Source organism: Octodon degus, unplaced genomic scaffold (assembly GCF_000260255.1).
Source record: "Octodon degus isolate 3935 unplaced genomic scaffold, OctDeg1.0 scaffold00101, whole genome shotgun sequence".
NCBI lineage: Eukaryota > Metazoa > Chordata > Mammalia > Rodentia > Octodontidae > Octodon > Octodon degus.
The window spans coordinates 4,322,378-4,337,789 of NW_004524677.1; the positions used below are offsets into that span (position 1 = coordinate 4,322,378).

Sequence of the window (15,412 nt, forward strand, 5' to 3'; positions counted from 1 at the left end):
TCAAATAATATTTCCTCCCCTCTTTATCCTCTTTCTTCTTGTCAGAAACAGTATATACCCTTGGGAATAAAAGAAAATTTTCCACAATGTGGTAAACAACGCTCCGGTTTTCATTCCATAGCTGCCAAGGCCAATGCTGAACACTTTTGGTCGCAGAGCCCCAAATACTTTTGTAGACAGGCTGATGAGAAAAAGAGGAGAATGTTCTCACATATATGTGTGAAAAGAGCTTTCCCGTTCTGGAAAGGTGTTCAGAGTTGCTAGGGGTTCTGCGCTACAGGCAGATAAAAGCTTTCGGATAAGCACAACAAGGGTAGAGTCACTGGTTTCTAATTAATCTAGCTGTGGCACAGCGTGATTATCAGATGTTGTTATCCACTGGGTGAATATCCCTACCAGCCAGCAACAGCAAGGGCCAGCAGCGTCCTCTCTCTCTGTCTCTCTCTTAGGGACCAACACCAGGAGGGACATGCATTTCAAATCACAGAGTGTGTGTTTGCATGGGTGGACATACGGGCTGGCTTAAAATTTCAAGTAAGCCTGATGCTTTACTGAAATCTCAACATCACCGCAAATTTATTTGAGAATTATGGAGGAAAAGAATTATAACTCCCATGACATTTCAGCAAATAAATATGTTTTCTTTTCTAATTTTCTTCCCCTTTTTCATGCAGATACAAAATATTTCAACTACAGAAATTGGAACGACTTTAATAAATAGGAAATAACCAACTCTGAACAAATAATACAGGATACTATCAATAGTTCTGTAGGCAAATAATTAGTTAATAAATTAAGGAAGATCCTGTACCACAGTAAGAGATTTCACTAGGTCAAAATAATGAGGTTGTTTGCTAATAAAGACTGCCGTCCTTAGTTTAGCTGAAATCCTGCCTATCTTGTAGAGCAAAATGGGCTGAATGGCCTTTTCACTCAGAAGATTTATGATGGAATTCCATAAAATTCTAAAACTCAGGTAAAATAAGATAAAATGCTTGTGCTCCTAAAATCCATTCAGAAAGGTCACTAATCAGAACGGGGAGAGGGTGTTTACCAGCCAACAGTCAAGACAGCAGTCTAGGCAGATGTAGATGTGTGGTAAACAGTGGTGGAGGCAGAGACAAAAAATGAAAAAGTATTGTATTTATACACACGTATTTACACAGACTCACAGATATATAAATACACGCAACATACATGCGTACACACACAGGGGCACTGCCAAACTCAAAACAAACAAGAAAAATCCTCTCGGGCCACAGCAGTAGTAGGGGTTTAAAGCCATCTGATGCCCAGAAGTAAGCCCATGAGACAGGATAGCAGAGGAGTCAAGAACAGGAACTCAAAGGTGGAGCACAGAGACAGCACTCTGACTTCACTTCTTTTCTGATTACAGCCACCATAGAAATGGCCTCATAGAGTTATTAGGAGGGTGAAAAAGCTAATCAGCCACATAGTAAGCACTCAGTAAACACCTGGGCAGAAAAGACATCAGCTGTTGGTGACCCAGGAGAACACAGAACCATAAGCTCATGTAGGTGGGAATAGGAATGGCTCCCTGAGGAAAGCTGGGAGCCCCAGAATCCTCTCTGGTCAGAAAACCTTCTGCTATCAGCTGGAGGAGCTGCTATGGGGGAGGTCACACACCTCAGGCCACATGTGAAAAAGGGAAATCAGAGCCCCTGACCCTGAACCTGGCTTGGGCATGGGGTAGGACACAGGCTCTACCTAAACTGGGAGGGGAGGGGCAAGACAGATGCAGAAACTGGCTATTCCATAAAGTTGGGGCCCTGACAGAGGCCACCACAAATTCACACACCAGGCACCTCCCCAGTCCAAGGTATAGTCTTTAAGTTCAAAAGTACACTGAGCCTGGAGAAAAATAAATAAAAACAAATCCACACCTGGAAACATCTTGGCTCAACTATCAGACAGAGAATACAAATGACCTACAGAGGAGGCAGACTGCTCATCAGCAATAATAGACACCTGAGGGCAATGGGATAATGTCTTCCCAGTGCTGAGGGGAAATAAATGTCAACTCGGGATCCTACACTATCATTCAAGAGTGAGGGAGCCGCAGAACAGGGAGGCACACAAAAACCAAGAGTTCATCGGCTGCAGGCCTGGAGTGCAAGAGATACTAATACAGCCAGGAAGCTGCACCAGAAAGAAGAGCTGTAAGATGTGCCGGCCAAATAGCTCAGCAGATTAAAGCGCCTGCAAGCAGGCATAGGAGCCAGGGGTTCGATCCCCAGGCCTACTGTGCCAGCCCCACTCCTGGGGTGCAATAAGAGATGATCCTGGAAGGCTGTAAACAGGTGGATCACTATGAGTCCAATCTAGTAGTGAAGTAGTGAGACCCTGCAGACCCTTCCCTAAAAATACAAAAAAAAAAAAAAAAAAAAAAAGAGAGAGCTGTAAGAAACCTGCTTGCTAGACAAGGGAGGAAAAAAATCAATGGTGCTTCCTTAACTGTCCTCACCTGCCCAAAAACTGACTCACCCCTGTGGGAGGACAGAGCATCTTCCTCCCTGTGCTCCAACACCTCCTGCCTTCTCAGAGAGCTTATTCCCTCAGCGATTCCCTCCCTCGTTATCCTTACTCATTCCAGGGGTTTTTAGCTTTTTATGGAAGTACTATGGGCATTACAGTGAGGAGAGTGAAATGCAGCATACCCCACCCCAGCCCTTTCGACACCCAGTCCTGTTCCTGGCAGCAGCCACCTCCAGATCTTTGAGCCCTCTTGCCCGGTATTTATCATCTTATTTTTAAATAATATATTATGCCAGAGACCTCTGGAAAATCCATCACCTGCTAGTGAAAGCTAAGGCTGCTTGGCCATGGGCCCATGTCACAGTCCTTCCCTGATTTGGCAAGAAGACTTGATAACCTATTACAATGACACAGTGCTCTTGTATTCAGAACACAGAGCCAAAAGACTGGACTCATTCCATTTCCAAAAGATAACTTACGTAAGTTACAAGGTGGGAGAATAACAATATGATACATTTCACAATATTTTTATATATCTTACTCTAACTTAAGGCTTTACTACTTTATTACATTTCTACTAAAAAATAAAATATGACCACCCTTACACGTTCACCCACCCCACCTACCCCACCACGATAATCAGGATCACCAAAGTCCCTAAAGCTGGGTGATGAGGAGGATAGATCACTTCCTTCTAGGTTAGCAGGGAACCCAGTCACTAGCATAAGCTGGAGGATGAAGAATCTAGAATGTGCGTGAGTCTATTTCTTCCTAAAATCAAAGTAAGGCTAAGAGTTGCAAGGATGTGGACAAGTAAGGCTTCTTTACTGCTTGGACTTCGAAAACAAAGAAATTTCAGTAGCAAAGGGCTGAAAAACTAGTAGAGGTAACATCTCATTATTATTTTGTGTATAAAATAAAAAGAAACTATTAAAAATACCTCTGTGACTAACATTCTGTCACATAAGAGCTATAAATCTTTTACTTACTATCTAATTAAAAACAAGCAACATCAAATCAGTAATAACTCACTTCCTATGCCTTGACCAAAAGAAACAAAACAAACACACTAACTTAAGAGTCTAAAAAGGAGAAAGAAATGTTTCAAAAGCACACATTTATGTTATTTTTATTTTCATGCTTTATTAATTTAGAATGTGACTTCCACTTATGGTAGCTAAGAATTTAGTTTTTTTATTTCCCAATAGTCAACTCAGAATAGTTTTTGTTACATCAGTACTTGGTGCATCTATCTTCTAAAATTATTACTTCCATCTATCCCTTTGCTGAGCTCGAAGTATAGCTTGATTACATTTCCTTTCTTGAACATTTTGTTTTTCCCAGAGTTGGTACACATTTCATTTTTTTTCTGTGGGCTTCATTTTTTTATATGTACCTTCCGCTCATTCTTTTCACAGGCACCACACTACCTGTAAACTCTCTTCTCCACACCAACATCAGATACCCATAATTCCCAAGCCCACCCTATTTTTTCTAGAGTCCTATATTGTGGAACCATCTTTCCTCTTTTCCCAGCAGGCCTTAGTGCGTGCTTCAGAGCTGCAAACCCAAACCCTCCTTTATTCTAGTAGGTTCTTGGGATACTAGTAAAATTTTTAGGAGGCTGCTGGTTAGAAATTATTCTACTATTACACTTGACTGATAGTACAGAACAGTGAGTTCTAGCTTAGAGTGAATATTTTTTCCCCTACTAAGAATTTTTAAGACTTTCATTCTTCTCCAGCTTAAAGTGGTACTGTTGAGAAGCCTGATGTCTCTCTAATCCCAATCCTTTATCTGTGACATGACTTCTGCTTTCTTCTTTGTAAGCTTTAGCATCTTATCTTTATCTCTAATGTTCATAAATGTTATGAGATTGTATATCAGACTACTTTTATTCCTTATGCCGGGTAACTGGCAGGCCTATTCAATTTGGAGACACATGTCCTTCAGTTCTGGGAAATTAAACAGCTATTTGATGGTTTCCTCCATGTTTTCTCCCTCTTTCCTTTCTGGAACTCTAATTAATTAGATATTGTACTTCCTGGACTGATTCCCCAGTTTTTTCATTCTTTTTCTTCTAGTGTCCAATTCACTGCACATCTGTTTTACTTTCAGGAAGATTTCCTTGACTTTATCTTCTAACTCTTGTGAGGTTTATTTGTGGAAAAGACGCACCATAAATTTAATTTGAACTAGCTCATTCTTACTTATCGTTCATTTTTAAAAGGTAGCAGTGTGTTCTTTTTAAGGATGCAGCCAGTTAGCCAGCTAGCTTGCTTGCTTGCTTGCTTTCATACTGGGAATCAAACTCAGGGCCTTGCACTTGCCAGACAGGCGCTACACCACTGAGTTCCACCCCTGACCCCATCATTTCTGATAATTATTTAAGCTTTTCATTTTTAAAGTATTCTTTTATCCTGTGCACTACTGCCTGTAATTTCCTTCAGCTTTCTTTTTTATTGTATTCTCTATCCATCACATTGGGAGAACTTTCTCAAATGTCTGGGGATTTTGGTTATAAATTTGCATTTTATAGTGAGGTACTAAAATACTGATTTCAAATGTTATATAAATTTCCAGGGCTGACTGAGTGGTGGCCCTCCCTCTAGGACAGTGATGGCAAACTTTTTAGAGTTTTCAATGATATAAACAGCCCCCCGAAGCATGCATGCCACAGGTTTGTCACGACTGCTCTAGGACAATCTGGTGACTATGAAGATTTTTTTTTTTTTTTACTGTCTTACCCAAACATCAGTACATATCTGTACACCCCTGAAATTCTTCCAAGACAGATAGATAGATAGATAGATAGATAGATAGGGTAAGATAGATAGATTCACATTCATCCTACAAAGACATTTTTAGAGATTCTTGTCTGAAGGAGAAGAGAAGAAGACAGGCAAACCAGATTACATGAGTTTCGGAAAAACAGCAGACCAGTGCCTGGACTTCAAGGACAGATACTAGGTGATATGTTAGCAGTGCCGTCTGCTCTGCCTAGGACCCATCGAACACGCTCTGTCCCACAGCCAGTCATGTCCTGGTTTTCTCCTGGTCCTTGTACATCTCATTCCCTTTTTGCTTGGCCCATTTCACAGCCTGCTCGTATCTCTGAAAGCTTCTCCTATACAATCCTCAAGCACAGTATCTTTCCACCACCAACAACGCTGAGTAACAGGTCCAAGTGCTCCACTAGGGCAGGTCTCATGTCTACCCTCTACCTATTGTAGTTCTAGGCTGTGTCATGAGAGCTAATGCAAGATCAGCACATGGGAAGCATCCAATCAGTGTCAGCTGAGCAGTAAATAAGTAGAGACAACTGACAGAGTGGCAAAATAAATGGTGTCTTACTTTTCTTGTTGCTGAGACAAAATACCTGACACCCAAAGTTAAAGGAGGGAAACTTTATTGTAGTTCAGTTTAGTTCAGAGATGGCTGGCAGAGGGGCATCACAGAGGAGAAACAGCTCATGGCATGCAGAAGGCAGCATGGTGACAAGCAAGGACTCTCTGTCCCTTATATCTATTCAGGCTATCCACCCTGAGGGCAGGTAGCACTCACACCCTTAATCCCAGCATGGCATCCTTGATTCCAGCAACATACACCCTACATCCACCCACCTCCAAAAGGCTCCACGGATGATGGCTTCCCTGAGGAAGCTTTCAGGGGACATCTAGACGCAAGCCCTAACAAATGGGTGCAGAAAGACATGTACCCCTCTTTAAGCAACTATCTTTTTTTTACTTAATCAAAACAGCATACGTTGCACTTGAAGGTACTCAATAAATATTTATTAATCTTGAGACATTTAAACCACTACTACTCTTCTAAGCCACTTTGGGCTTCCATAATTATGAGTAGCTGAGCAAAAAAAAATACACATGACTCCAATTTGCATTAAAATCTAAATTCTTCTGGGTATACTTTTCTATTCTCTTATTAGAGTATCTGAGAATCAAAAAGTCACTATTTTTTGTACCAAAACAAAATCCAGCTACTATATATGGATTGAAAAAAAAGAATCTTACCAACCTATTATTTTTCAAGTGCATTATTTCTAATTGAGAAGTATTTCCATCCAACATATTCCTATTACTTTCTTACTGCTCCCCTAGGTCTCCATGTACCCCTGAAGTGACAGGAGCAACAGGTTTGTTTTGTGAGTTAGATTCCTTAACGAGTAAGATCCAGGTTAAGGGAACATCTTTTTTGTAGGACACCCCTTGCTGCTGTCACTGGCAACACAACTGTGCTTGATAATTCAGGGCGCTCTCTGTGACAACGAAAGCCAGCAGTCCCTACAAGTTATACTAATAGGTCAGAATTGTGGAGCATTTGTGATTTGCAGTGACTGTATTTTTTTAAAAGGCATTGATTCATTTAATTCTCACAAAAATCCAATGAGCCATATGTATTACCATTTTACAAGAAACTGAAGCCAAAGAATGTTAAATAACCTACATGCAAATTCCATTCATTTCAATAAAATATTTATCTTTAGCATTTTCTTATGTCATTAAAAATCCTTCATAAACATTATTATTTCATAATGTTCCACTGCATAGAGTCACATAACTTAACCATTCTCCAAGAAATTCTCATTGCTTACAATTTTATACTGTTACAAATAATCCTATAGACATTTCTACATAAAATTTTCAGGCATATATTTCATTATTTTCCTAGGATATATTCCTAAAAGAATTAGTCAATAAATTTGTTAGATAATCAAAGTAGATAAATCTTCATTATTTTGCTTATGAAGTTTTTCTTTTGCTTTTACACTTACAAGATTTCTTTTCATCCCAGGACAAATGAATAGTTTATTTCGTTCTACTTTAATTTTACTTTTAACTTGTAAATACACACATACACACACACACAAATATTGGTTAGATACATGAAATGAACTATAATGTTATTTTCTTTTTTTTTCAAAAACAAAATTAGAATATATTTTAAAAATAGGCATAAAGAATTATATACTTCTTATGTTTACACATAAGTCCAAAATCTAACCATATACAACCTTGAAGCAGGACAGTCCCACAATATTCCTTTTCCTGTCTCTTGCTTTCATTGACTACCGCTTATTTTTGCATCTACCCAAGAGACAACGTAGCAGGAACTGGCATGTCATGACAAGCAGTCCATATTCAGAACACCAGAATGACAGGCACTCCAAGCATGAAACTACTATTACAGATTACCATCTGCAGTGCAATTGCTTATTTCACCAGTATCAATACATATAGTTAGTCCGGGTGAGAATCTTTCCAATTAAAAGGTTGTTTTTGTTTTTTGTTTGTTTTTTTGCAGAACCAGGGGTCGAACTCAGGCCCTTGCGCTTGCCAGGGAAGCGCTTATTCCACTGAGCCATCTCCCCGGCCCCTATAATGTTATTTTCTTAATAGCTAACCAATTTTTCAAAACTGTCAATTGGATATATCTTCTTTTCCCAGTGATTTTTTTTTTCTATAGTACTGGGGATTGAACTCAGGACCCTGCACTTGCCAGGCAAGCGCTTATTCTACTGAGCTATCTCCCTGGCCTCCCAGTGATTTTTGATCCTCCTTTAATATACATGCTTCTCTGTGTATTATACACATACTTTCTCTCTAATATCCATTTATAAAGATTCTTTTGCTCCGTTTACTGGTGTATTTTTACTGGAGAAAAAGGTAATAGGCTCAATATTGTACATGCTGAACTTAAGACATGAATTATCTGGATAGAAATACACAGACACATGACATTAGACACACACAACTGGTACCTAGCAGAAAGAAAAGCTCTATCTGAGGATGAAAGATTACACAGGAGAACTCAGGGAACAGAAGTGAGAGCCAAGAAATGAGGTACAGAAAGCCAACAAGTTAGGGCTAGGTGAAGACAAATGGCACATGAGAAGGAGTAGTCAACGGGTTAAGGAGAAGAATGAGGAGACAACAAAATAAGATAGCAAGACCTAGTGCCAAGCATTATCGTGAATTATACATACTTCTTGGCTTCGCTGACCAAAACAACAACTCCAACTCTCAGAAACATACTCTCAAATTCTGGGCTATAAGCAGTTACCAGATCCAGGCAGGATATTAGCCTATCAGCATAGCAACTCTACAATAAGTAGAGAAGGACACCTGTCTAAATATTCTAGAACATTTTAAATCTATTTATAGGTAAAACATGGGATTTTGAAATGTTTTCAGTGATGTTCTATCCTGGGAGTTTTGACATAATTTCACTCAAGTACTAAAACAGCTAGCTCCTTTAAAGACAGAAACATTTCTGAAAAGAGGTGGATCAGAGAATAAACATAGGCTACTTAAACTGACTATTGGTAGCTCAGAAGAAATATTTTTAGCCTCTGTGTACCATTTAATTAATGTAAGCTAAGCACTTCAGGCTCAATGTTCCCACTGTTTTACTGACATGCTTATCATCAAACATCATTTCTGGTGTATGACATGAAGTCTGTTGTCCTCTTATTTTGAACCATCTTAATTAAATATTTGACGAGTTATGCACAACTGAAGAGTCTATTGCCTCTTGCAAACAAATGTGCCTATCTACAAGTGGATCTTTTCTAAATGTAAACTATGGTAAACATCCTGCTAGATATCACATTTTTAGCTAGAAAAATCTAGAAGGGACTCAGAGTTTATGCCTATTCTCTTGTCACAAATTACCAGATAGGGAAAATGTTTTCAACTGAGAAGGAAATAGAAGTGTTATATAAGCTGCCTTCCATTTCACTTGTCTGAATAGATATTCTTTTATTTCTACTATATCTGAGTCTCCACTCAAACAACAAAAACAAAACAAAAACTCTCATAACTGAACAGCTGTCTCTCTCCAAACAACAACTCTCTCTATAGACAGCTAATCCAAGCTGGGGATGGGAAGACAGACCTCTATGTCCATATCTCTCTAAAGACCCAACAGCAAATCAAAGGCAGCCCTGGACATGGTTTCCAGAAATGGGAGTCCTCCAGAGCACAAAGCATAAATAAGGATAAAGTGCAAGACGAGATAGTGCCCCAACACAAGGGCCCAGGTGGAGAGGGTAGGGCCAAGAAACTTCCTGCCTGAATAAGGAATCTGAAAAAGGCAGACAGAGTTCCTATAAGCCTGCCAATACTCAGTTCAATACCAGCTTCCATTTATACCAAAATGTCTGAGGCTCAAACTGATCCAAGACCAGCCCTGCAGGCCCCGCTTCCACTCCCACGAGGTATACACACTCTCTTCAAACATGGCAGGAAACCCTATACCCAGTCCGTACTATAGATTCTAGTCAGACCTTGAACTACTTATCAGCACAAACATTTTCACTGTCCTATATTTTCCTTCAAAATTCACCCAATTATATGAAAATACCTAATAAAAATCTCAATGGATATACTACATCCAGTCATTCCCTGGGGTGATATGAAAATGAGTAGTTAAGTCTCTGCATGTTGTGGCTGGCTCATTATTGACTGCAGCTTTATTTTCAATAACCACAATCATTACTGATCTTACACTGTCATATCATGTGACATATGCTGCTTCTTTTGACTACAGATTCCCCTTCCTCCTTCATTAATCTGCCTGACTCTTAACTGGCCTCTCAAATAACTCAAACACCATCTCTTCCAGCCGGTTTCATTAACCAAACACACCCTTTACAACACTCACATTTGTCCTTCCTTTTACTGAATTATGTATTCCTCTTCGGGGTTCTAAAACCACCCTCTGCCCCTTACCTTCACAGAAATAGTTACAGTGCAAGACACATCACCATCACTACTTTGTTTACAAGACACATCACCACTACTAGTCTTTGAACTCCTAAAAGGCTGGGATCATTGCTCATCTTTACAAATGAGTTTATAAGACAGTTACTTGGTGTTTAGCAGGCATTCTAAAATGTGTGTGGAGTAAACAGGTGTATGAATACATTCAGAATTAGTTATTAGAAACATTTAGCCCATCCCACTTTATCCAAAGTCCCCTAAACAGAGCATATCAAGGTATTACAACAAGAAAGTCCAATATATCAAACACTTACTAATAAAAATAAGGTCAGATAAAAAGCTTACCGGCAAAGTTCCAGGTAGAGAAGCATCAAAAAAAGAAACCAAAGAATTTGGAGGAGCCATAAAAGACACTTGAGATCCAGAGAAAAGTTTGGAGTTGGAGGAAATCTGGGCATGAATTTCCAATCCTACCACAGCTGCCCATTTGTGTCCACTAAAAAGAATGAGAAAATTGTGAAGGAGTTACATCTGGTACCATGTATGAATTTCTATAAGCCTAAATCACAAAGGTTAATTTCTTATTTGTGTTTTTAACTTATTAAATTTTATAGTCAGTCTTGTATTATAAAATGTCATTTTTATTGGTGATTAAATCAAAAGCAATTCATAATGAACACCTACAATGAGATTGGCAAAAAAAAAAGCTGTTTATAATGTGGCATTAGGAAGCTCACTAGCAGTAGAGAACAAAACCATCTGGTACCCTAACACAATTTAGAAATGGGCAGTAGGTGCAACTGCTTGGCTGGCTTCAATGAAAAAGCAGCAATTTCAAGTTAACTTAATCAGTTAATTACTTAAGGGAAGAGAGCTGATCTTTCAAACATTTAGAATTCACTCAGTGGCAGGATATTATAACAGAAACAATGGTTAAAAAGAAAATTCTCAACTTCCATTTTGAATTCATTTTAGAACAACAGCCTGCAGGTACAACAACCAGAATGACAGACGTAACAGATCACTAAATGATATGTCTGAAAATGTTTACAAAAGAAAACATTAAACTATTAGATGTAGCTTGTTTTTGGCCCACCAAATTTCCAATTTCTGGGATCAGATTTCAGGTGGTTTGTGTTTGTCTTCTGTCAAATCTAGCAAGGTGTTAAATACTCTAGTAACCTCTATTATCTGGCCTTTCATACTCTGTGGGGTTGGCACACAAGACTTCCAGCTAACTGTGCTTATTCCATGTGGAATTCATGTCTGTTCCTATCTTCTACCAAGCAATTTTGCATATTACACAGATTTTTGCTCACGTTTGGGGTTTTTAAAAACCATTTTGATACACCAAGTTCTATATACCTTGTGTACTGCAAAAAAGATTAATTCCTTTTTAAAAGACACAGCCTGTAAGAGAAATTAAACTAAAAATTCATTATTCAAAATGTTTGTAGTTTAATTAAATAAAAATATACATTTTTCCATTCATAGGAAGATTATCTAGTTTATGAAAAGAAACTGGATGCATTTGGACACTAAAAAGCAAAGATAATGCCAGGCTTCCAGTAAAAACCAAGTATGAAAAAACATGGCTCACGTGTCTGTCCTTTAAAAACTATTTAAATCTTATACAGCGAATCAGAAGCAGCTGTTCGGAAAATAGTTAGCAAAATAAGCAAAACTCTTTACATAACCAGGGGAAAGATCTCTTCAGTTAGCGACATCATCCTTGGTCTCACACGTTCAACATAAAACGCCTTCACAAACAGCTGGCGTTTTCTAACTCATGACTTCTGACTAATGACCTACACCACTACACGGAGCCTGCAGGGACAGACCCCTTTCCAGCCCTTAGCAGCGCCGTCTGTCGCCGGCCCCACTGCTAGCGCGACCGGCACAGCGATGAGAGCCAGTCTTCCGGCGGTGCAGACATCGGCTCAAGAAAACGTGCTACTGACACTCACGAGTTGCTCAACTATGTCTAGAGTGGTTTACTTGTGGGCCGGGGGCTGACAGAAGGCACGTGTTATTTTCACGTTATAGGCAAAAACCGTTCGTCCCACGAAAACGCCCAAAGGCTGGCCTGCGCAGGCTGCCATCGCCCCGGTCCTGCAGTCGCAGTTCAAACTTAGGCGTGCAGTAACGGTATGAAAAGTTTATACCCTTTCCTGGGCTTCTGGGCCGTGTGGAGGGGCTGCTGGGCCACCGAACTCTGCTCCCTCCTCCGACTGGAAGTCGACCCATTCGGGGACCCTCTTCGGTGGCCGGAACCGCCATCCACCCATGCGAAACCCCAAAGTCTTCCAAGGCCCACCCTGCGGAGCATGGGCGCCGCCATCGCACCGCCCGTGCCTTCATCAGGTGACTCAGCCGGCTTCGGCCGCCAGGGCCTCTGGGAAGCGTAGTTCCGCAAGTGCGCTCAACTGCTCTAGGCTTGGACTAGAAGACTACCATTCCCGGCAATCATTGCGACTCCGGGCTACCGGAACTTTGGTCGGGAGGGGCGGGAAAGAGAACTAAGAAGGTGGGAAGGTTTCGGGGTCGGGAGGTGTGACTCCTCCTAGCGGGGAGTTGGAGAGGGTTTTTTTTTTTTTTTTTTTTTTTTTTGGTTGTGAGCGTGTGTGTGTGTGTGTGTGTGCGCGCGCGCTAGGTGTTAGAGGCCCAATGCCCAGAATCATGGTGAGGGAGTGTATAGCCCAGTTACACTTGAGAGCTGAAGCAAGTGATTTGATATCACTGCAAACACTTTCTGAGCTCTCAATCCGCTTAGTTTGTTGGCTGTCCTACTTCGACCATCAACTTGCGCATTGATACAACCAGTACTTATTTGAGAACTTGCGCATTGATACAACCAGTACTTATTTGAGTATTTACTCTCAGGGAAGTTCAATTCTTAGGCACTGGTGGTAGGACAGAAAGCAAATCGTTATGGCTCTTGTTTTTTTGAAGTTTACATTCTAAAAAGAGGAGCACACAGACCAAAAAAAAAAAAAAAAAGATACTTCCATGTAGACGATAAGTGCTATATTAAAGCAGAGGTGCTTTGAAATTGGAATGAACGGACCTAGACAGAACCATCGTGTGTGTTCTCTGCTGCTGCTGCTGCTTCTTCTTCGCCAGCATCTGAAGCAATCTATGTTCTAGGAAGCCTTAGTAACAGATACTAACATTCCAGCAGACTACTTTTATTCTTTTACTTCAAACCTCATGACTCTTGTGGAAACTCAACTGATTTTTTTTTTTTTCTCTTAGAGCATGTAGTCTAAAATGTAAGATTTTTTTTAAATGTAAGATTTTTATAATGTTATTTTAATTATCTATACAAATTTTATGACCATTCGATGTTTATTTTCTGCCTGTACAGCTCGTTTTTCACCACAGTATTTCCAGAGTGTAAAGTAGGTTCCTCAAATATATTTGTTGAATGAAATAGTGCAGGGTGGAGAAGGCACTTAAAGGAGTGGATGTTCTTTGGGGCAGTAGATGCTTTAGAAGAGAAATGATTAATTAAAATAGTGGTGGAGGCAAAGAGAAATTGGCTTATTTGCAACAGATTTGGGAAGTAAGAGTGAAGGACTTGGTGATGGATTGGTTCTGTTAGTGAAAGACCAATGGGTAACTTGTGGATTTCTGGCTTGTGTAGCTGGATGCTAATAGAGTTATTCACTGAGTTGAGGAAGCCAGAAAAGGAACAGGATAGGAACAGGTTTTCAATGAAAACATAGTTTGGTTGCCTTGAAGACATCCAAGAGCAAAGTTGAGTAAGCATCATCAATGCCTGAGGACAGGGCAGGAAAAAGCTGCATACTCTGCATACTTCACATGGATACATTTTCCAGTACAGATCTAACCTTTACATTAGGCACCTGCAATTTATGGCCTATTTCCATTAATATCCTGCATGGTTATGGTATTATGCAAGTGATTCTTCCAAATTGAAGAAGGAAATTTTACTTACAAAATGGTTAAAATGGTTATCATTTACTTTTTTTGTGCTTTTTACTTTTCCATTCACTGTCTTTGATCCACATTACTATACTAAGTATGAAATATCTAAGGATGAAAATGGAAGAAATTACTGACTTGAAGATAAAGGTAGAGATGTGCTCCGAACTTTATCTCTAATTATTGCCCTTTATATCAGCTTCAGATTGCTTTTTAGGTCCTTTGTCTTAGTGTCTGTCTTTTTAGTTTTCATATTTTCATCTTTACTCAAGATAATTCCAGGAAACTTTTCTCAGCTCTTATCTATATAATTGACATAGTGCATGCCTTGATTTTCTTGTTGACTATCTCAAGTTTTTCTGGTCCTGACTAGGTCAGGAGAATTGTCCATGAGTATCCTATAGTGTCACCTTTGATGGAACTACAGAGGAGAAAAGAATCCTGTATCTGTAGCCAAAAAGAGAAAAGAGACCCTTGCTACCTTTTCACTAATCAGAATGCTTGGGTAACAATGTACTCCCTCACATGGAGTATGGGAGTGCTTTGAAAACAGTGATAATGGATAGAAGCACGCCTAAGGAAAATCCTCTTTGTGAGCAAAATGTGCTCTAAGGAAACCCATCTTCATATGAAGCAATATCATACAGTGACAGGCTATCATTCAAAAGTCCCACCCCACCACTAGAGGGAGAGAAAATCCTGTGCATGTAAATGTATTTGATTCCTTTTACACATGGGAACTTTCCAGGTGGGTGTACCTTATACCTAACCATGGCACTTTCAAAATTCCACTAGAGTTAATAATGGAAATAGGAACATGCTACTCCTCATTCTCATTCATTCTCTCTCCCTCTCTCCCTCTCTCCCTCCCTCTCCCTCTCCCTCTCTCTCTCTCTCCCTCTCTCCCTCTTCCTCTCCCTCTCTTCCTCTCCCTCTCTCTCTCTCCCTCTCTCCCCCCCATCTGTTATTACCTCAAGTGTCTGTTACTTTCTTTTTGCTCTGTCTGGTATCTAGGAGGGCACTTTCCCAAGTGTCCTTCCTGCCTTTCTCCTTAGGCAGGAGGTTCTTTCACTGAGTCTACTTCCATGGGACCATTTTTTGCCTCCTTCCTGCATGCCAAATCTAGTATCTGTCAGAACTCTCACTGACAGACAGCTCTCTAGCTGAGAGAGCTATTTTGGTTCTACCGACAAGGTGGCTGTCATTTAGAAGACTGAGATTTTCAT

The 15,412-nt window shown here is 40.0% G+C and overlaps 1 protein-coding gene across 3 annotated transcripts in view; it reads right to left on the bottom strand.

Moving 5' to 3' along the window:
• Positions 1–12,594, bottom strand: part of Gatb (glutamyl-tRNA amidotransferase subunit B) — an 84,878-nt gene extending 72,284 nt beyond the window's left edge. For 2 of the 3 annotated variants that reach the window (XM_004638720.2, XM_023723686.1), the window contains exons 1-2: positions 12,404–12,594; positions 10,584–10,734 (exon numbers count right to left, since the gene is read on the bottom strand). In XM_004638720.2, the coding sequence (XP_004638777.1) occupies positions 10,584–10,734; positions 12,404–12,579 (327 nt within the window). In that variant the 5' untranslated portion in view covers positions 12,580–12,594. Of the gene's footprint in view, positions 1–2,505; positions 2,590–10,583; positions 10,735–12,403 lie in introns of those variants that run through there. The other variant, XM_023723684.1, reaches the window with a different exon arrangement.
• Between the last annotated feature and the right edge of the window lie 2,818 nt (positions 12,595–15,412).